At 54.6% G+C, this 21,554-nt stretch overlaps 3 protein-coding genes across 12 annotated transcripts; 1 reads left to right on the top strand and 2 right to left on the bottom strand.

The window, feature by feature from the left end:
• The first annotated feature begins 854 nt into the window (after positions 1–854).
• On the top strand, positions 855–14,487 carry SRRT (serrate, RNA effector molecule). 7 transcript variants are annotated; one of them, XM_029946519.1, is made up of 20 exons: positions 855–1,127; positions 1,371–1,510; positions 6,295–6,423; positions 6,691–6,837; positions 7,093–7,281; positions 9,142–9,311; positions 9,442–9,626; positions 9,831–9,929; positions 10,442–10,559; positions 10,754–10,908; positions 11,192–11,253; positions 11,364–11,442; positions 11,696–11,884; positions 12,207–12,380; positions 12,489–12,642; positions 12,924–13,117; positions 13,287–13,443; positions 13,870–13,959; positions 14,074–14,200; positions 14,305–14,487. In XM_029946519.1, exons 2-20 carry the CDS (start codon positions 1,389–1,391, stop codon positions 14,378–14,380), a joined length of 2,616 nt encoding a protein of 871 aa, XP_029802379.1. In that variant the 5' UTR covers positions 855–1,127; positions 1,371–1,388; the 3' UTR covers positions 14,381–14,487. The 7 variants fall into 7 exon arrangements, with proteins under 7 accessions (XP_029802379.1, XP_029802374.1, XP_029802378.1 ...); XM_029946514.1 differs by having other exon boundaries at positions 7,069–7,281; positions 10,751–10,908; XM_029946518.1 differs by having other exon boundaries at positions 856–1,127; positions 10,751–10,908.
• UFSP1 (UFM1 specific peptidase 1 (inactive)) lies at positions 14,477–15,640 on the bottom strand. Its single transcript, XM_029946524.1, has one exon. The coding sequence runs from the start codon at positions 15,079–15,081 to the stop codon at positions 14,653–14,655; it is 429 nt and encodes a 142-aa protein (XP_029802384.1). The 5' UTR covers positions 15,082–15,640; the 3' UTR covers positions 14,477–14,652.
• Positions 15,641–15,728: 88 nt separating this feature from the next.
• ACHE (acetylcholinesterase (Cartwright blood group)) lies at positions 15,729–21,494 on the bottom strand. Of its 4 annotated transcripts, none has more exons than XM_029946523.1 (5): positions 21,398–21,493; positions 18,720–19,805; positions 17,871–18,355; positions 16,937–17,106; positions 15,729–16,074 (listed from the first exon to the last, which is right to left on the bottom strand). In XM_029946523.1, the coding sequence occupies exons 2-5, from the start codon at positions 19,779–19,781 to the stop codon at positions 15,953–15,955; spliced, it is 1,839 nt and encodes a 612-aa protein (XP_029802383.1). In that variant the 5' UTR covers positions 19,782–19,805; positions 21,398–21,493; the 3' UTR covers positions 15,729–15,952. The 4 variants fall into 4 exon arrangements, with proteins under 4 accessions (XP_029802383.1, XP_029802381.1, XP_029802382.1 ...); XM_029946521.1 differs by having other exon boundaries at positions 18,720–19,802; positions 21,398–21,481; XM_029946522.1 differs by lacking the exon at positions 15,729–16,074 and adding an exon at positions 16,485–16,823 and having other exon boundaries at positions 21,398–21,494.
• Positions 21,495–21,554: the final 60 nt, after the last annotated feature.

Raw genomic sequence — 21,554 nt, 5'->3', positions numbered from 1 at the left:
ACAACTGTTGCGCCTGTCTGCGTTTTTATAGATGTGATCTCAGATTGCATGGTTCCCAAATGTCAGTGCCAAGATCAGAGCCTGGGTCTTCTTAGTCCTAGTCCTGGTTTTTGGCAACTACACTGTACACTCTTGCAAACACACCGGCGTAAAGACACCCCTTCTCCCGGTGCTGGGCGTGAGGCTGCAGCATGTTCCAGGGAGGCTACTCTTAAGCCTTCACACTCCACTCCCATAACAAGGACTTGAGTGTTGTTACCTCCCCGGTGGTGGTGCATTTAATCTGGGGGCAAGCCAGACTCCGCCTGTTGATCAAGACCTCAACCTATAACCCATCCCAACCACGCATCGGTTGGGGATAAGACAGATTTGCCGGTTTCGCTTACAAGACGGGGCGCCTCTGTTGAAATACAGCAGTCACAGGGCTTTGCATATGGCGCATACTGAGGCAGCAAGAAAGCCTGGCTCTCTGCTGCAGCACAAAATGGTGGGAGATGCTTTAAAATGGTTGCTCTATTCCCCTAAACGCCTGAACTCCCCAACTCCCTGCCCTGCGCCAAGAGGAGAAAACTGCCCCGGATGAGGTCAAGAGGCGCCCCGAGAAGGGTGGTTGGGGGAAGTGGACACGAACCAGTTCAGACGCCGGACATAACAGACGGAGAGCGACCTTCGACCTTAACGGGAGAAAGCGCTCCTACACGCCCAAAAGATTCTACCGCCCCGCCGTGGCCTCGCTTGGTCCACCTCGGCTCCCGTAATTCCTCTCGGTCGCGCAGTTCTCGTTCCGGGGAGCGCGCGAGACTTCCGCGTCCCCGCCCCTTCCCATCAGGCCGCGGTGCTCCCAGCGTCTCGCTGTGTGATTTAAGTTCCAGTTCAAGCCGCGGGGGAGTAGTTTGTGGTTGGGGCACCGTTCTGCCGGTGACGCAGGCGCAGCGCGAACGGCGCGCGCCGACCGCCCATCCCCGGCTGTCCCACTTTTTGTCTCCTCGGCCCCCTCTCTGAGAGCCCCGCGTCTCCCTCTCACCGTCTGCGCCGCCCTCGTCGCGCGCCCGAGGCACGGGGCGGGCCCAGGTCTCCTGGAAAACGAGCCCGCCGGAGCGCGAGACTAACGGCCGCGGCGCTCCCAGGTGGGGGAGGGGCGGGGCCTGGAGAGTCGGGGCTGAGGCGGGCGTGGGCAGGGAGGCCCCTGGGGCCGGGGGCAGCGGAGTGTCGGAGCCGTCCACCTGCTCGGGCAGAGGGTTTGGGATGGCAGGGACAGCCGAAGGCGGGCCTTTGCGGAGGGAGGCCGGCCTGCTGCTCCGGAGCAGCTCTGGATCCTTTCCTGCCCTGGTCATTGTTCCGCACCCTGACCACCTCTGTCCGGGCTCCAGGCCCCCTCAGACTGCATCATGGGGGACAGCGATGACGAGTACGACCGAAGGCGCAGGGACAAGTTTAGAAGAGAGCGCAGCGACTATGACCGTTCCCGCGAAAGAGATGAAAGACGTCGAGGGGACGATTGGAATGACCGGTAAGACTTACTTTCCTTAGTTTTGTCACCCTGTCTCATTCTGTTGCACTCCGCCCTCGTTGCATTGCTCTTATCGTTATATAGGGCGAACCATATCAAGTCCCTCGTACTTGATCGTTTCCGATCGGGCTAGCTCGCTATGGCTTGATTTTTGAAATCTATATGAGGTCAAAGCAGTAAACCTAAGAGTTTGAGTACAAAAAAGTACTATGTATACTTAAAATGCATGCATTTTCTTGTTTGTAAGTTACACCTCAAAAGTGTTGATTCGAAGAAGTGACATTTTCGAATTGACTTGACTGGAGAGGTCGTCAAATCAGATCTGTTCCCTGGCAAAATATGGTTAAGTATCTTGTAGTCATCGTCCCTAAAATCTTTGGACAGTGATGGTTATTTGGTTAGGTTTGACTTAGCTAGTCATTAGCTTTCTGGGAAGTTCTTGAGTTAATTATCATTAAGGTGTTTCCATAGAGAGATGTGATTTCGAACAAACTAGTCGAGTTAAGGGGAAATGCAAAATTTTGTTAATGTAAAGGACACCACGAATAATCTAATCAGCAGTATCAGTGCTGATGGCGTGCTTGATTTGGAAACATTACCATGGGGGGGGGAAGCTCGAGGTGACTTATTGGAATAGTATTTATTTATTCAGTGTCATTTTGAAAAAAATAGGGATATCATTCGATTTGCATCTCTTCCCTGGGGAGACTGTAGCACTTTGTTTTTCCTGGTTTCTCTAAGAAAGAGAAAATAAAAATTTTTCTGAATTCTGAAGATAGGTAAGAAGTAGTTATTGCAATTAAGGAGTTTATCATCTGCAAGTTGGAGTAGGGGGCAAAATGGCCTTGGGTGTATCCTGCAGTTGAGCATATATGAGATCATCTTAAAGATGGTTAAGGGTTGAAGGAACAAGATCTTCTAAGGGAGGGGAGTAGTGGTGGAGTTTTTATGTCAGAGAGAACTGCAGGAAAGTGGCACATAGCAGGACTTGGAAAGATGATTGGGAATTCCCCAGACACAGATGGAGGGAACAGTTTGGAGTTGGGGACAAAATGTTGTGTGCAGTTTTTTTAGGGTAGTGGTTTTATTTTTTTAATTTACATTTATTTATTTATTTATTTTAGTTTTTTACTGTTTATTTAGTTTTGAGACAGAGAGGACAGAGTGCGAACAAGGGAGAGGCAGAGAGAGAGAGAGAGGTAGACACAGAATCTGAAACAGGCTTCAGGCTCTGAGCTGTCAGCACAGAGCCAGATGCGGGGCTCGAACCCACAAACCGTGAGATCATGCATGACCTGAGCCAAAGTCGGACACTTAATGGATTGAGCCACCTAGGCACCCCTTTTTTATTTATTTTTGAGAGACAGAGACAGAGTGTGAACAGGGGAGGGACAGAGAGAGAAAGAGACACAGCATCCAAAGCAGGCTCCGGGCTTCGAGCGAGTGGTTAGCACAGAGCCCAATGCTGGGTTCGAACCCACGAACCACGAGATCATGGCCCCAGCCAAAGTCAGATGCTCAACCAACTGAGCCACCCAGGGACCCCAGGGTAGTGGTTTTCAAAATGTCCACAGACCCTAGGGATCTGTGACCTTTATAACTCTATTTTTCTTTTTTTTTTAATGTTTTTTTTTAATATATTTTTTTCTGTTTTTTATTTATTTTTGAGAGACAGAGACAGCATGAGCAGGGGAGGGTCAGAGAGAGAGAGAGACAGAATCTGAAACAGGCTCCAGGCTCTGAGCTGGCTTTCAGCACAGAGCCTGACGCTGGGCTCAAACCCATGAACCATGAGATCATGACCTGAGCTGCAGCTGGATGCTTAACCAACTGAGCTACTCAGGCGCCCCACTCTATTTTTCATAGTAACTTAAAAGGCAGTATGGTCATTTTCACTGTTGGTGTCATGGTATTGGTGGGGAAACCACTGGTGTCTTAGTGCAAATCAAAGCAGTGGCACCAAACGGTTTAAAAAACAAAACAAAAACAAACCGAGGTTCACTTAATGTTCTTGTTGAAGCAGTAGAAATTTAAAATTCTATTAAGTTGGATTCTTGTCTGTATGTCTTCATAATATGATGAATGAGAAATCTGTGAAGCATTTATACTGCATATAGGAGTGTAGCGATGATCTGAAAGAAAAACTGAGTTTGGAGTTGAACTAACAGGTGTGTGGTTGCCGTTGTTTTGGTGGGATGTCATTTTTGCCTGAATGAAAGATTATCAGTGGTTATTCCTACTTGGGTATTTGACCAATTATTTTCTTGACAAAGGATTAAGGATCTATATTACTTCAAGGAAAATTGTTAGCTTTGTTGCCAGTGAGGAGGTGGAACTTGGCAGAAAACTGAAATTTTAGAGAACTCCTATCTACCTGTGTGAGCTTGACAGCCTCCCGTTACTTTAGGACTTTTCTGATGAGCTATGTAGCAGTGCTAATGAATATAACGCTTTGATACTATATACTGAGATATTTCAAGATCCACTCACAGACAAGATAGAACAATAGATTTATTTTTTAAAAGTATTTTTAATAAACTTATTTTTTTTTATGTTTTAATTTTTTTTTTTTTTTTGAGAGACAGAGAGAGAGACAGCATGAGCAGAGGAGGATCAGAGAGAGAGGGAGATACAGAATCTGAAGCAGGCTCCAGGCTCTGAGCTAGCTGTCCGCACAGAGCCCAACGTGGGGCTCGAACCCCTGAGATCATGACCTGAGCCGAAGCCCGATGCTTAACCAACTGAATCATCCAGGCACCCCAGACCAATGGATTTAAATGTAGCACAGTGGAAAACATTCATTGTGGGGCACCTGGGTGGCTTAGTAGTTGAATATCCAAGTCTTTTTTTTTTTTTTAATGTTTATTTTGAGTAAAGGGGTAGTGTGTGAGCAGGAGAGGGGCAGAGAGAGGCTGGAATAGAGGATCCAAAACGGGCTCTGTGCTGACGGCAGAGAATCAGATGTGGGGCTCGAACTCATGAACCTCAAGATCATGACCTGAGCCTCAGTTGGCCATTTAACTGACTGGGTTGCCCAGGTGCCTCAAACATCCAACTCTTCATTTTGGCTTGGGTCGTGATCTCCCAGTTTTTTATATTGAGCCCCTCGTCTGCCTCTGTGCTGATAGCACAGGGCCTGCTTGGCATTCTCTTTCTCCCTTTCTCTCTGCCCCGCCTCTGCTCATGTGCATGAGCTCTTTTCTCTCAAACAAACATTAAAAAAAAAAAAAAAAGATGGGGGGTGCCTAGGTGACTTACTTGAGTGTCCAACTTTGGTTCAGGTCATGATCTTGCAATTTGTGGGTTCAAGCCCCACATCAGGCTCTGTGCTGAAAGCTCAGAGCCTGGCTCTTGCTTCAGATTCTGTGTCTCCCTCTCTCACTGCCCATTCTCTGTTCGTGCTCTGTCTCTCTCTCAAAATAAATAAATAAACAAACAAATAAATAAATAAAACAAAAAATTAACACCTGTTAATTTTGAAGTTATATATCACATAAATTATATCTTTTTATCAAAAATAGCTATTTTCCAAAAACATTTAGTGAGACACCCAGGTGTCCTTTTTAAAAAAATTTTGAGTATGGTATGGATATCATCCACATAAGCAAAAACTCTATTTTTGCACAATAGTGTTATTTGTTTTTTAAATGTTTGTTTATGTTTGAGACAGAGGGAGCAGGGAAGGGCAAAGAGACGGAGACGAATTCCAATGAGGAAAGTCCGATGTAGGGCTTAGACTCACGAACCGCGAGATCATGACCTGAGCCGAAACCAAGAGTTGGAAGCTTAACTGACTGGGCCACCCAGTAACCCCTGCACAGTACTTTTAAAGAGCGTAAGGTGGAGGTGGGGGTCCCAAGACTAAAACTTTGAAAACTACTGGGTTAGAGCAAAGGGTTTTCTTCTTTTTAAGGTTGGGATGGAAGTGACTGGTGAGTAGTGGAGAGGCTGGAATGACAGCAGGTCAGAACAGTGTTGTATACTGGCGTTTAGCAAGGAAGGGCATGGCATGATCACATGTGTGTTTGAGAAAGATCGCTTTGACAGTAGGGGGGTGGGAGGGACCAGAGATGGGTACCCTGATGTTGTAGTTACAGGAGAAAAGACCAGGTCAGGGCACAGGGACTAGGGCAGTTTGTGGGCAGGGCAAAGAAGAGGACAGCCTTGATAGTCTCCGAGTCAAAGGATTAAGAAACCAGTAACAACGGAGGGGTGAGGGTGACACTTGATAAGTTGGATACCTGGTGACGTGTTGATACACCTGAGAGTGGGAAACAGGAGGAGGGAGGCAGGCTCGGGCTCGAAGTGGTAGAAATGACCGGCTCAGTTCTGACCTGACTTTGAGGTGGCAGTGGCATTCTAGTCGGGGACTGTTAGTGCTGGTCTGGAGGAACAGTTGGACAGCCATCATCTTGTGCGTGATGGCTGAGCAATGGCAGTAGGCAAGGGTCTGTTTCTGTTGTTGTTTTTTAATTTTTTTTTTTTTTGAGAGAGACATTGTGAACAGGGGAGGGTCAGAGAGAGAGAGGGAGACACAGAATCAGGCTCTGAGCTAGCTGTCAGCACAGAGCCCAATGCGAGGCTCGAACCCACGAGCCATGAGATCATGACCTGAGTTGGACGCTTAACCAACTGAGCCACCCAGGCGCCCCAAGAGTCTTTTTCTGTTTAGAGACTAGTTTTATAATTGTAGGCTTTTAGTCTGGTGTCTCAGGATAGGAAGAGTGCGTCTAGGAGCATAAACCAGCTGTGACTTCTGACTGTTACTTATTCTTAATCCCCAGAGAGTGGGACCGTGGCCGGGAGCGCCGCAGTCGCGGTGAATATCGGGACTATGACCGGAATCGGCGAGAGCGCTTCTCTCCTCCCCGCCACGAACTCAGCCCCCCACAAAAGCGCATGAGGCGAGACTGGTGAGGTGGCAACAGTTTCTCTGCCTTCTCTTCTTAGTCTCACTTCCACCTGGCCTCGGCTGTCTGTTGGCACTTTCGCTGAGGACTTTGTCATTTCCTTTCCTGTAGGAAGTTGGAGGACTTCCTATAAACCCACCTTTTTTTGGTCTCTTTAAACCCTTGGGTGAGAGACCTCATTCCATGTACCCCTTCCTCTGTCCCATCCTCCTTCGTGCTCTGGAGACATGATTTCCTTCTCTGTCTGACTTTTGTGTCCCCCACCCTCAGGGATGAGCACAGCTCTGACCCATACCACAGTGGCTATGAGATGCCCTATGCTGGGGGGGGTGGGGGCCCAACTTATGGCCCCCCTCAGCCCTGGGGCCACCCAGACGTCCACATCATGCAGCACCATGTTCTGCCTATCCAGGCCAGGTAAAGACCTGGGGTTCTGGGGTTCCTGGGAAAAGGGAGCTCTTATGTTTGGGGGATGGATTGGGGTTGCCAGAGACTGCAGCTGGAGCCGGGAAGTGGGTTAGGTACAGAGGAATGCCTGTCGGGGTGGGAAGCAGTTGGTGCCTGGGGTGGTGTCCATGGTGGGCAAAGAAGGGGGCAGCTGGCTACCTCGGCCCCCCCATCCCCCCACCCTCTTCCCCCACAACCAAGACTTCCTGACCGGGCCCCCCCCAGGCTGGGCAGCATCGCAGAGATTGACTTGGGTGTGCCGCCACCGGTGATGAAGACCTTCAAGGAGTTTCTCCTGTCATTGGATGACTCTGTGGATGAGACCGAGGCTGTGAAGCGCTATAATGACTATAAGCTAGATTTCCGAAGGCAGCAGATGCAAGATTTCTTTTTGGCTCATAAAGACGAGGAGTGGTGAGTGTCCTTGTTTTCTCCTGTCTTTTCCCTAGCATGTTTCCCCTGGCCCCGCCGGTGGAGCCTGCGCCCTGTCCTCTACCCATTTTCCCCAATCCAGAACTTCCTGGGGGTGGGGGATGGGAAGTACAGCAGCATTGGCTGATGGGTTCTCCTCCTCACTTCACCGTCTGCCACGGCCTCCCGCCCCACCTCGCTTCCCCTCTGTCCTCAGTGAGTGGGACACCTCCAGGCAGCTGGCCAGAGCCACCTGTTCCCCTGGGGCAGCCGACAGACTGCTTCCCACTTGCTGGTATTGGGTCATTGTCATCCCTGATCGCCGGGACCCTGTGTGGCTGTGGTGTTCTCCCAAAAGCAACGAGTGAATCCAGACAAGAAAAAGCAAAGATCTCAGGGTCGTTTGACAGAAAAAGAATTTTTAATTTTTTTTCCTTTTGTGGATGTTTTAATTTTAATCAACCATCTTTTCCCCCCTTCCTGCTCCTCCTCCTCCTCATCCTCTTTCTGCTCCTCCTCCTTGAAAAGAGCCAGAACTGGGAACTACACCCGCTCATCGACGGAGCTCGGAGCAAACCCACCTCCACCCCCACCATACCCAGCCCATACATGAGCCCCCTGGGCTGAGCCTCGCTGCCCCGGCCAGGCAGACAGGCAGGGCACTGCTGTGCACAATGCAGCGGTCTAGCTGAATGTGATTGCTCAGGCAGCTAGTCAGTCAGGGCCCCCACCGCGGAGCCCCGCGGGGGTGGGGCATCTGGGCCGGGACGCCCCAGCCAGGAGCCAGCCGGTGGCCCACCTGCCAGCATGGGCCCTGGGCGCGGCTAGTTAAATCTTGAGCTCTGTTTGACCAAGCAGCCAAGGTAAAGATCCTGGAGGTGATGCCTGCGGCTTTCCTTTCCTCTCACGCTCAACTTGTGGTTCTGTTTTGTCTGTCAACTGTCCCCTCTTCTTTCTGTGTCCTGGTCTTGTTCTCTAGTGTTCCTTTTGTTCTTTCTTTGTCCCTGTCCTTGCTCCTTGCCTAACACTTCTTTTCTCTGTTTTGGTTTTTTTTTTTTTTTTTTCCCCAGTTTCCCTGACCTTTAGTTGTTTTTCTCTTTGTTTTCAATTTCTGGGACTTTATCACACTTTCTTTTTCTGTTTGTTTCTCACACTCTTCATTTCTTCTGCTCCCCCGCTCTCCAGGTTCTATTATAAATGTTTCCTTTTTATGCTCCACCCTGGTCCTCCACCTGTCTCCTCTCTCTCTCTCTCCCTGTGGGCAGTACCTGAGGTTACAAGGGCACTTCAGTTTCTCCCTTTGGTCTTTTCCTGTCCCTCCACCATCTCCTTTTCTTCCCAAGGGGGGAGAAAGCTTTTCTGCATTTTTTGGCTTTTCCTATCTGGTGCATTTCAGGTTTCCCTCTGTCTTCCACTTAGGGATGGAGGGAGTTGGTGGGAGCAGTCCTTTTAATTATAGTTTGGGTTTTACAAGGAGAGGGAGGTTCTTTGGGGCCTACTATTTCCTTAGCCTTCCTCTTGGAAGCTTTGGGAAACTACATTTTTTTCAAGTTAGTGTTTCCCAGAGACTCAGGGCAATCATTCTGCCTCTCTAACCCTGGCCTCTACCTTTAGTTGTTTTTCCCAAATCCAGAGCTCTAAGTTCCTGGCTCTCCCCAAATCTTCTCCAAGCATAACCTCTGGTTCCTTTTGGGGGTATTGGGTGGTTCTAGTGCACCCCTCTCCCCAGTCTTTCTGCTTTCATGGTTTTTTGTGGGTGTGAGAGGATGGGGGCTAAGCCCTGACTTTCCTGGGCCCCTCCCCATGTCCTAGTTGTGGCATTCAGTGACTATTTTGTCTCTTCCCTCCCCACTTCCTTCCCAGGTTTCGGTCTAAGTACCACCCAGATGAGGTGGGGAAGCGTCGGCAGGAGGCCCGGGGGGCCCTGCAAAACCGACTGAGGGTATTCCTGTCCCTCATGGAGAGTGGCTGGTTTGATCATCTTCTCCTGGACATAGACAAAGCTGATGCCATTGTCAAGATGCTGGATGCAGGTGTGTAGATTGGGAGGGGAAGTGGGTGTCTGGTGACCAAGCTCTTGGTTGGGAAATAGAAATCCATTGACAAGCAAGAGGCAGAAGGTCAGAGCCCTTGGATTGTGATCTCTGCTCCCTTTGTTGGTAGCTGTGATTAAGATGGAAGGAGGGACGGAGAACGATCTGCGCATCCTGGAGCAGGAAGAGGAGGAGGAGCAGGCGGGAAAGCCCGGGGAGCCCAGCAAGAAAGAAGAAGGCCGGACTGGGCCAGGCCTGGGGGATGGAGAGCGCAAGGTCAATGATAAGGACGACAAGAAAGAAGATGGCAAACAGGTCTGCCGGCTGGGCTCACTCAGTGCTGCCTGCGAGCACATGGGGAGAATAGAGCAGCTTCGAGGGTGGGGTTGGGGGGCCGGAAGTTTGTGTACTGGGTCCAGGGAGAGATGGAGGTGGCGGGTGTGAGTGTGTGTTAGGATGGGGGGCTCTGATAAAGGCTGAAGGAGAGACTGACATACCTGTGACTGCCTTTACCTGCAGGCTGAAAATGATGGTTCTAATGATGACAAAACAAAGAAATCTGAGGGTGATGGGGACAAGGAAGAGAAGAAAGATGATTCCGAGAAAGATGCCAAAAAGGTAGGATAGGGGCACCTGGTGGCTCAGTTGGCTGAGTGTCCCTTTTTGGCTCAGGCTACGATCCTATGGTTTGTGAGTTGGAGCCGCGCATCAGACGTGCTGCTGTCAGCACAGAGCACACGTTGGATCCTCTATTCCCCTCTCTCTGCCCCTCCCCCGCTTGCACTTTTTCTCTCTCTCAAAAATAAATCCTAAGGGCTCTTTGGTGGCTCAGTCAGTTAAGCATCTGACTTCACCTCAGGTCATGATCTTGCGGTTCACGAGTTCAGGCCCCGCATTGGGCTCTGTGCTGCCAGCTCAGAGTCTGGAGCCTGCTTCAGGTTCTGTTTCTCGCTTTCTTTCTGCCCCTCCCCTTCTCATGTTCTGCCTCTTTCAAAAATAAAAACAGTTAAAAAATAAGTTTAAAAAGATCTTAAAGAGAAAACACAAAGGTAGGGTATTTCTTGCTCGGGGTCAGTGTCATGACCGGGGTCCAGTTGTCTGACTCTTCTATCTTGCTGTGCCTCACACAGAGTAACAAGAAGCGGAATAGGAAGCACAGTGGTGACGACAGCTTTGACGAAGGCAGCGTGTCCGAGTCAGAGTCCGAGTCGGAGAGTGGTCAAGCTGAGGAAGAGAAGGAGGAGGCTGGTAGGTTTTATTTTCTGCTTCTGTTCCATTCTCTTCCTACTGACCAGGGGTGGGGGAGGTGAGGGTGGGTGAAGCTGATAAGGGGGACCTTTGGGGAGATGGGGTTGGGCGGTGGGAGTTTGACAGCTTCTCTGTCTTCCCTTCCAAAATCAACAATAAAAATTCACCAACTCCCACCACTTCCTGCATAGAAGAAGCACTCAAGGAAAAGGAGAAGCCCAAAGAAGAAGACAGGGAGAAGCCGAAGGACACCCCTGGGCTGGAATGTAAACCCCGGCCCCTCCATAAGACTTGCTCCCTCTTCATGCGCAACATCGCACCCAACATCTCGAGGGCAGAGATCATTTCTGTGAGTGGGGAAAAGTGCTTCTGGGGGCCGGAATGGCACCCAGGCTCCATCTCTGGTGGCGGGAAGATGACCTGGCTCTGCTGCTAACGTGTATCCCTGTTTCTCTAATAGGGAAGCCCCTTTCCTTTTTGGGCAGACCCTGGTTGCATCAGTGCTTTTATTGGTTTTTCCTTGCTTGAGTAAAGTTTCAAAGGCAATTCTAGCGTTCTGAGGATATGGGGATTGGAGGAAGAAGTGGGACGTTGTGTTGCTCAGGGGGGTTTCCGTTCCTCTGCTTTTCCAGCTTTGTAAAAGATACCCCGGCTTCATGCGTGTGGCACTGTCAGAGCCCCAGCCTGAGAGAAGGTGAGGAATGAGAGAAGAGTGACCCTGGACACCCTGGAGAGAAGTGCAGGGGAAGGCTAATGGCCAGTATCACCTTCACGCCAGAATTATGCTGACCTTTTCTTTTGTAGGTTTTTCCGCCGTGGCTGGGTGACCTTTGACCGCAGCGTTAACATCAAGGAGATCTGTTGGAACCTGCAGAATATTCGAGTAAGTGCCGGGATGGGCTCTCTGTGTTGCACTCAACTGCTGATTCTTTGTGCTCTGATTCACTATCGTGCCCCCTTTTATCCGTTCAGTCTGCTCACATTAAGCATATGCTATGGGCTCTGGGGCTGTTACTGTGAATAAGACCCTCTGGTCCCTTTTCTCCTAGAGCCTCAGTCTGATTGCTGATCTTACTAGTAGGGCCAGAGTTGCTGCTTTGTGGGGCAAATGTTGGTAAGCTTTTTCTTCCCTCCAGCTCCGGGAGTGTGAGCTGAGCCCTGGTGTGAACAGAGACTTGACCCGTCGAGTCCGCAACATCAATGGCATTACCCAGCACAAGCAGATCGTGCGCAATGACATCAAGTTGGCAGCCAAGCTGATCCATACGCTGGATGACAGGACCCAGCTCTGGGCCTCTGAGCCTGGGACACCTCCTCTGCCAACAGTCAGTGACTCCCCATGGAACTTTTTCAAAAGCAGTCAATATCATGTCATCTGTTTGGGCATCTCTGGTCTGGTCTTGATCTGTAACGTTGACCCCTTGTACTTAAGTTCTCTATCTGGGCAGCACCTCCAGCTTCCAGCAGAACAGATGGGCATTAGTGAGGATTTGCTAGGGATAGAATGAATAAAAAAAAGACAAACAGCGAAGCAATGGTAATAGGCCAAGTGAACCCTGAATTCCTTTCTGCATCACTGAAGAGGGTCATGAGCTGCCCACCCTAAGGGGCTTTTCTGTCTTACCTGCTCTTCTTTCTCTCCACCAGAGTCTGCCCTCCCAGAACCCAATCTTGAAGAATATCACAGACTATCTGATTGAGGAAGTGAGCGCGGAGGAGGAGGAGCTGCTGGGGAGCAGTGGGGGGGCTCCCCCTGAGGAGCCCCCTAAGGAGGGGAACCCGGCAGAGATCAACGTGGAGCGGGATGAGAAACTGATCAAGGTGCAGGCGTGAGCAGAGTGTGGCAAGACCAGGCGGGCAGGAGCCTCCTGGTTTGGGGCGGCAGAGGGGCAAGAGCAGGGTGAACTCACGCCTTCTCGTTTCTCTTAGGTTTTGGACAAACTCCTCCTCTATTTGCGCATCGTGCATTCCCTGGATTATTATAACACATGCGAGTACCCCAATGAGGATGAGATGCCCAACCGCTGTGGCATCATCCATGTCCGCGGGCCCATGCCACCCAACCGCATCAGTCATGGAGAAGGTGGGCTCCCAGCTTTCCTGGGCCTCATTCTTTGGTTTCCCTTTTTCTTCAGCTGCCTCTGGCCTGAAATGTGTTTGGATAGCAGTGCCTTACCACCCCCTCCTTTTATTCCCTCTTTATATTAAGTAATCCTTATGCCAAACGTGGGGCTCGAACTCACGACCCGAGAGCAACAGTCACATGCTGTAGTGACAGCCAGCCAGGCGCCCCTTATCCCTTCCTTATTCCTTGCTTCTGGCTCCCCTCTCCAAGCTGCTGTCATCTCTGTTCCTACACTGCAGTGCTCGAGTGGCAGAAGACGTTTGAGGAGAAGTTGGCTCCACTGCTGAGCGTACGGGAATCTCTTTCAGAGGAAGAGGCTCAGAAGATGGGTCGCAAAGACCCTGAGCAGGAAGTGGAAAAGTTTGTCACCTCTAACACCCAGGAACTGGGCAAGGATAAGTGGCTATGCCCTCTCAGTGGCAAGAAATTCAAGGTCTGGGATGTTAGGGGGTTGTGTGCTAGACCCAGGGGAGGAAGGGGTGGAGCCAGGAAGCCGCCTCAGGAGGCCTGGGGAGGAATTGGCTCAGTGGAATTGGTGGGTGGGGAGGTTGAATATCCTTCCCCATTGCTTGCTGTGTTCTGACCCTTTTCTCTTTACCCAGGGTCCTGAGTTTGTCCGCAAACATATCTTCAACAAGCATGCAGAGAAAATTGAGGAAGTGAAAAAGGAGGTGGCATTTTTTAATAACTTTCTCACTGATGCCAAGCGCCCAGCTCTGCCCGAGATCAAACCAGCTCAGCCACCTGGCCCAGCCCAGAGTAAGATACGATCCATGAGGGTCTGCCACATTCCCTCTCCCTGGACTGTTCAAGGACTCTGGTTCTCATACCTCTGAAAGCTTTCTATTCCACACTCAAGCCATATTCCTTTTTTTAAAATGTTTATTTTTGGGGAGAGAGAGAGAGAGAGCGTGAACGGGGAAGGGGCAGAGAGAGAGGGAGACACCAGATCTGAAGCAGGATCCAGGCTCTGAGGTGTCAGCACAGAGCCCAATGCAGGGTTCAGAGTCACAAACTGTGAGATCATGACCTGAGCTGAAGTTGGACACTTAACTGACTGAGCCACCCAGGTACCCCTCAGGCCATATTCCTAAAAGCCAGTTGTTAGTCCCCATTCTGCACCCTCCCCCTCACCCCCCCCCCCCGCAGTAATTCATGTTCCTGTCCATGTTGTACTCCCCCCAGGCCTGACCCCGGGACTTCCCTACCCACACCAGACTCCCCAGGGCCTGATGCCCTATGGCCAGCCCCGGCCCCCCATCTTGGGCTATGGAGGTAAGTATAGGAAGGATATGAAAGGGCTTGGTGGATTGTGAGGGGCTGGGAGGAAGGAAACCAAGGTGTAGTTGAGGTCACAGGTTTTCAACTCAATGCCCATCTCTTTCATAGCTGGTGCTGTCCGCCCTGCAGTCCCCACAGGAGGGCCTCCATACCCTCATGCCCCCTATGGTGCTGGCCGAGGGAATTATGATGCCTTTCGAGGCCAAGGAGGTTATCCTGGGAAACCTCGAAACAGGTGAGAATGAGCTGAGCTAAGATGTGCAAGCTTCCTTGCCCTCTTCAGCTCCCTTTCAGGGACCTGCAGCTCTCCTTCCATCTTACCTCTTTTCTATATCCCAGGATGGTCCGAGGAGACCCGCGGGCTATTGTGGAGTACCGAGACCTGGATGCTCCGGATGATGTGGATTTCTTTTGAGCTTTTCCTCACTCCTGGTGTCATCTATACTTGTGACTTTCTTCCCATCCAGTTGAGAATTTTTTGTACGTTCAACCCTACTGCCAATAAAAGCACTTCCATAGTGATTGACTTTATTATATACCACCCCAAATTCTCCCCCAAGATCGGCTGGGGCCATGATTAGCTGAGCTTTCCATTTTATGTACTTCAAAGGCAGCTTTTGCCTTTGAGAAAAGGGGGTAGGTGGCTGTGTTTGGGGCCAGGGACATCTCAGTTCTGGGACCTTAGCCTCAGTCCAGGGCGTGCTGCTGCTTTGGAGAGTTGCAGCTCGTCAGACACAGGTTGTAGAAGGAGTTGCGGTCAAAGGCTGTGCCCACCTCTCTCCATCCCACCCACCCAGCAGCCTGTAGTTCACTAGGGTTTTTTGCCATACCCCAGAAGTGAGGGTCCAATATCAGAACGTAGGCTTCCGTGCCTGATCCCAGGCAAACTCCCAGCAAGGCCTTGGACTGGGCGTCCGCATCCCCCCCAACCATTACAGGCCCCCCGCCCCCTGCAAAGTGGGAGTAAAGCCTCTCCAGTTCCCCTAGAAGCCCTTCTCCACGGGGTATGTGACACAGGCGCCCCTGGGGCCCTCTGAAGTGGTCGAGACAGAGACTGGCTTCTACACAACCGATCCAGCTCCGGGAGCCCCGGAATCCGAGGGGCTTGTCGCCCATGTCCTCCAGGGCCGCCTGCACTTCGGCCAGGCCCGGCACGCCGGCGGATCGGCCCTCTGGCCATGAGCACAGCGTCTGCAGGGTGCGGTAGCCGCAGCCCCAGCCCCGGTCGTCCAGGCCATCGCAGCCGTAGTGATAGTAAAGGTAGTGGCCCGAGAGGAGGGCCAGGCGAGCGGGGCCGCGGCCGGGCGGGGCCAGGCCCAGGTGGACGTCCTTCAACGGCTCCAGGGCGGTCGGCGGGCACGACGGTGGCCGAGACCAGGCAGCTGTGTCCTCCTCGCGGCACAGAGGGAACGCCGGCTCCAGCTCTCCCTCTCAGCCCTGGGTCTTGAGCTAGTTGCAGGCAGGACCGGCGCGCGGGCTCTCGGGATGCTCTCACCCGGTCTTCCGCCGCAGCAGAGCCGCGACCCGCAAAGGCTGAGAAGTCAGTGACCCGCGAGGCTCCCACAATGCACCGCCGCGCCGCCGTCGTGGTTACTGCGCGGGCGCGAGCCCTGCCTCCTGGGACGGGGCGGGGTGGCGGGAGCGGGCGCGCTCCGCCCCTCTCCGGAGATCCTCAAGTTCAGCTAGCTCTGCACCCGCCCCTCGGTCTGCTCAGCCCTGGTGTTTGAGGCCCTCTCCGCGCTCCCTAGTCGCGCACACTCCTGTGGCTGTAACAGTTTATTGGCAGCCCAGAGGGGCCAAGGCACCGCGGGGGAGGGGCTCGGCCTGAGACATGCAGAGGACGGGGAGCCTTTGGGGAAAGTCGAGGGGGTGGGCAGGGTCTAGGGCTCCTCAGTGTTATATCCCAGCCCTTAAATAAATAGTATATACAGCAAGGGGGCCGGGCGGGGCGGGCACGGCGGGGAGACGTTGGGGGCTCCAGTCTGGGTCACAGGTCTGAGCAGCGGTCCTGCTTGCTGTAATGGTCAAACTGGTTCTTCCAGTGCACCATGTAGGAGCTCCAGCGGTGGAACTCTGCCTTCCACTGGCGCTCCGCCTCGTCCAACGTGTCTGCGGCCAGGGCGCCCGGCAAATGGGTTGGAGGAGGACAAGGGGAAGATCAGGGAACGTACAAGGTAGGGGGCGTGAGTGCAGGAGGATACAAGAAGGCAAGACGGCACGTAAGACGGTTGGAAGAGGATCAGGAGAATATGCGAAAGACGGAAGACCAGAAGAAGGATGAGGGTGGAGGCGGAGCCAGAGAAGGATGGCGGGAAGGAAGGTGGTGGGGAGGAGAAAATGACCGGAAGATAGGGGGACAGAAAGGATCAGAAGAGAGAGGATCCGTGGGTTGGTGGGGAAAAGAGAAGAGACAGAAATGGTTGACGGTTATAGCCCCTCTAGGGGGTGCTATCTAGCTCCTGACCCTCTCTCTCACCGCTCCCCCAGGTTCTGGCTCCAAATAATTTTATAAAAAAAAATTGGCTTTTTCATTTTCATTTAAACAACAAAGTCGTGAGGGTCCCTGAGACGGGTTGTAAGTCACCACCCCCTCCCAGCCTTGGCCAATTGAGTCTGTTTGAGGAGGGAGAGTGCGCTGGGTCGGAGATCCCTGAGTGGGGGCCCTTCCGCACTGTCCGACCACTCTTTACAGGAGGGGCCTCCTGAGGCCGGAGGGGTAAGTGGCCTTGGTCACAGCCGAAGGAGCCCGGAGAGGAGGAGAAAGAGGAGGAGAAGGAGGGGCAGGGGAAGGCCGGGCCTGGGCCTCGGGGCAGCCTCCCCGTGGGCGGGGCCTGAGCAGGTGCTGGGAGCCTTCGAGGCTGGCGGGGGAGAAGAGAGGGGTTACACCCGGCCCGCTCCCACTCCCCTCTCTCTCTTCATGCCCCCTTTCTGCCCTCCTCCGCCCAGCCCCTGCCCTCTGGCCCCTGCCTACCGGTGGCGCTGAGCAATTTGGGTAGGAAGCGGTTCCAGAAGGCGCAGGCCTGGGCGCGCAACCCTCGCCGAACCTCCAGCGGCCGCAGGTTCAGGCTCACGTACTGCTGCGCTCCCGCCGTGTATGGTGGCCACTGCGGGACTTTGGGGTTTCGGGGGTCATTGGGGTCCCTTTGGAAGGAAAGGGAAAGCTCAGCCTGGGGCAAGCTTGCCTGCCTGCCCATGGGACTGTGGTCTGGAGACCCAGAGCAGGAGGAGGCAGGCTGCTTCCTGAGCCCCCCGCCCCCCCCCCCCCCGCCCGCCGCCCTCTTTAGCTCCTTGGAGAGCCGATCCCCTCCTCCCCACCACCTCCTTAACCCCTTTTTCTGGTCTCCCGAATCCCCCATCATCTGGAGCCATCCCTTTCCTCCTGCCCTCCCTCTGCCTTTCCTTGCTTTACTGCTCTTTGTCTTTGTTTCTCCATTTAAAAAATCGAGTCCTTACTATGTAACAGGCCCAGTCCTCTCTCTGCAAACATCTTGTTTGCTTTTGGCAACACCCGTGTGCTGTCGGTTTATGGTCCCCTTTGGGGCCAGGTAAACTGGTGTGTGAGTATCCATGCCTGTGTGCATGTCTCCCAGTTGCTAAAATCACCCCTGGGCCGATTGAATCCAGCTCCATACAGTTCCAGCTCCTAAGTACTATGGTAACTCCTTTGTCTCCTTGTTTCTCTTTTCTTTGCTTCCCTCCCCCTCTGTCCTTTTCTCTTCAGGATCTGCCCTCCTGCTGTCCAGTCTCCTTTGTCAGTCTATCTCCCTCTTTGTCTCCTTTCTTTTGTGAACTTTTCCCTCCCTCTCTGGCCCTTTCTGTCTGTCTCTGCTTGTCTTCCTCTCTCTCTGTCCCCTGCTCTTGCTTCTCTGGTTCCTGGAGGCCCTCCTCCCCTCAGTACTGCTGACCCTGTACGGGCGAAGTTGGCCCAGTATCTCATCAGTCGCTGAGCAAAGGTTCTCTCCTCGGCCGTATAGTTTAGCGAGGGTTCCAGAGGGAGCCCAAAGATGAACTCGATCTCGTATCCGTGGGGCACCCCCATCCAGAGGGGCCAGGAGAGCGTAGATGCACGGTGTTCAAAGATGTAGGCATAGACCCGAGCACCCTGGGCAGCCAGTCGCCCAGCCAGCTGGGCCACGGGGCACACGACGTTGTGATCGCCCACCACATCACTCAGGGCCTCTCTCAGGCGTGCGGGGTCTTCAGGGTTCAGCCAGTCTGTGTAATGCAGGACCACAGCCTCGGCAGCTAGGTCACTCGCCTGGGGGACCCCGAACCGCACCCCAGCCAGGAACTGGGCCCGGCTGATGAGAGATTCGTTGTTTTTGCTGAAGCCTGGGGCCCCGTAAACCAGAAAATAGGAGCCCTCATCCTTCACCACACCCACCAGCACCTGGGGGGACAGGATGGAGGAAGAGGGTGGGGAGGGGGGCACAGACAGACACAGATGGGGGCAGACAGAAACAGATGGACAAAGAGCCAAAGAGAGCAATAGTTATAGACCCAGAACCATGGAGGAAGAGACTATAAGGTTGGGGAAGGGACAGAGAGAAAGAGAAAATGTACCCATGTTTCACTTTCTCTCTGTCCCACTGACCACCATGGGATCTGAGGTCTCAGGGAGGAGGGGATGGCCAGAAGCCCAGGCCTGTGGGAGATGGGTCTTGAGGAGCCTTCATGCCTGGGTCCCTGGGAGGGTGGGGTTTGGGAGAACAGGCCTAGAGGAATCAGCTCCACCCCTTCCAGCCAAGAGTCACCTGCAGCCCATGGAAGTCTCCAGCATTGATGAGGGCCTCGGGTGTGTCACTGAGGAAGTCTCCATCCACCACAGGCACGAAGGAGAAGCGGAAGACACTTTTCTGATGAGGCAGCACCTGCCACTCATGGTCCACCAGGTCCTGAGCTGGTCGAGTCCTCAGGCAGGCGACCAGCTCTGTGTCATTGCCACCGGCACCACCCGGGGGACAGCCTACGAGGCTTGCCAGCAGTGTGGCCCTGCGGCGGGCCTCTCCCACACCCACTGTGGCCCAGGGGCCGTTGGGTGCACCACTCTGCAGCACAGCCCTGTGGAACAAGCCCCGGCTGGGAGGGGACAGCAGGTGCATGCCCACTGAAGCAGCACCGGCGCTTTCCCCAAACAGAGTCACTGACATTGGGTCTCCTCCGAAGGTTGCCACATTGTCCTGCACCCACTGCAGGGCCAGCCTCTGATCCAGCAGACCCACGTTGCCCGGGGCCTCCCGGCTCCCCGGTAGGGCCAAGAAGCCAAATGCTCCTACCCGGTAGTTCATGGACACCAGCACGGCCCCCTCAGCCCGGGCCAGGAAGCGGCCATCATACACGTCCAGGGAGGAGGCCCCACTGTAGAAGCCACCCCCATAGATCCAGACAAGGACAGGGGTCGGGGACGCAGGTCGGGGGTATGGTGTCCATACGTTGAGGTAGAGGCAGTCCTCACTCAGCTCACGGTTGGGGTTCCACATCTCGGTGCCCTCAAAGCCAGGGTACAAGGTGTCCACATATTGGTGGCAGACACTTTGGAAGGCTGTGGCATCCAGCACCCCCGGCCAGGGCCGTTTGGGCTCTGGTGGCAGAAAGCGACGGGGGCCCACAGGTGGCTCTGCGAAGGGGATGCCCAGAAAAGCAGAGACAGGGCCCCCTGGGGCCATTAGGCGGATGCCCCGCAGCTGGCCCCCACGAACCTTCACCAGCAGCTCTGGGTCCTCAGCCTCTGCCCCTCCTCCCAGGAGGAAGAGGAGGAGGAGAAGGATTGGGGTAGCCAGGGAGGGCGTGTGCAGGGGACACCAGGGGGGCCTCATGGCTGCCAGGGCAGGCAGGCTCTGCTGGGAGAAAGAAAGGCAGAGGGTGAAGGCCTGAGGTGGCCAGGAGCAAGGAGATTAGGTAACACTCTTGCCCAGGCTTTATCACTGAGCTGCAGAGGAGGTGGGGCAGGTTGGTAGAGAGGACAGAAACGGAGGGAGACAGGCAGAGACAAGGGCACAGGCAGACAGGGAGAAGCAAGAGGGGACAGAGATCTCGCACACAGACACAACACCTAGGCAGCCCAACGCAGGGAACAGAGATGAGACCAGAGATGAGGGCGATACCTTCCCCTGCCCCACAGAGGGCCCACTACTCTCACTGCCCTCGCCCAGTTGGGTGGACTGGGTTGGGCCCAGGGTGAGCAGTGCGGGCACCCGCACCAGAAACCGCAGTCCACACACAGGCCATCCGACAGGGGCGGGGCCGTCACTGACGGGAGGCGCTGATGGGGAAGCTTGTGGTGGCGTGAAGGCACAGGCTCTCTGGCGTTGGCCAGGGCCGGGACTCCGGGGGGGTGGGTTGGGCATTCAAGGGTGCAGAAGCTGCAGGTCCCGAGGCACCTCCAATCTTGCTTTCTCCACCCCCTCCCCCACCCTGCCCCTCCTCGTCCACTGTCTGGCACAGAGTACCCGTGGGTGCCAGGCAGCTGCGCACTCGCCTCGCCTAGCCTCAGGGGACAGGCTCGTCAGACCCGTCCCCCCAGGACTCGAGTCCCCCATCCATCAGATGCTGCGGTGCACGCTGCCGTCAGTGGGGGGCAGTAGAGACCGAGAAAAGGACGGAGCTCCCCGCCCCGAGTCCGGGAATCGGGAACTTGGGGCGGGGGTCTGGAGGCTCGGGGGCATTGCAGAGGGGTCTGAAGGGCGAACCCGGACGCCTGTGTTCTCGGAGCTCCGGAGATCCCCGGCTGCAGGAACGAGGGCGCTATTTTGGGGCAGCAGCTGCTGCGGTTCCGGCATCTCCAGCCAAGGGATCAAAATTCCCCGGGTCGGAACTCCCCCCTCTCCCGGCGGTCACCTCTCACCCAGCCAACACCCGCCGCCCTGCGGCTGGGGGATGGTGGTGGTGCTGGAGATTAACTAGGAAACCCGAGTGGGGCTAATTATAACTCGGGGCTTCCGCTGAGCCTCCCCTTTCCCCAAAATAGAGACGGAGTCCCCGTGGGAGGGGGACGCCTGGGCCTTGAAGGGGGCTTCGGCGGGGCGCTGCACAGGGGCGCTGGGGTTGCTGGATCTGGGGGGGGGGGCAGCCAACCCGGCGCCAGGAACCTGCGCAGCTCGGGTTCCGCCCCAAGCAGGGGGCGTCTGCCAGTGGTCTCAGACTTGGGGGCGGGCGGGGGAAGGGACGCTCGGGGGTCCCCACAGGAATTCGAGAGCAGAGGCGGCGGCCGGCCCCGTGGGGTGCCGGCTCCCGCGCGAGCGACCGTAAGTATGCGACGGAGAGGCAAGAGTTAAGGATGAGTGTGGGGCGGCGGGGGGCGTCGCTGGGCAGGCCCGGGGGCGCGGTGGGCGTCCCGTTTGGGGGCCCGGATCCCTCCGAGAGCGCACATTTTCCCCGGACGCGGAATGGGCTGCGGGCCGGGGGAGGGTCCTGGCCGAGGCGGGAGACTCACCTGAGGCGGCCGAGTCGGGCCGGGCCGGGCCGCGCCGGGAGCTGGAGGCGGCCGATGTTCCCCGGCGCAGGCTGAGCCGACTCTGACAGCCGCCGCCTCCGGCCCCCCGCACACACCCCCTCCGGGCCGCTCGGCGCCCCCGCCCGCCCCCGCCCCC

Source organism: Suricata suricatta, chromosome 8 (assembly GCF_006229205.1).
Source record: "Suricata suricatta isolate VVHF042 chromosome 8, meerkat_22Aug2017_6uvM2_HiC, whole genome shotgun sequence".
Classification (NCBI taxonomy): Eukaryota; Metazoa; Chordata; class Mammalia; order Carnivora; family Herpestidae; genus Suricata; species Suricata suricatta.
The sequence above is the reverse complement of the archived record's forward strand: the minus strand, read 5'-3'. Positions and strand labels throughout refer to the sequence as shown.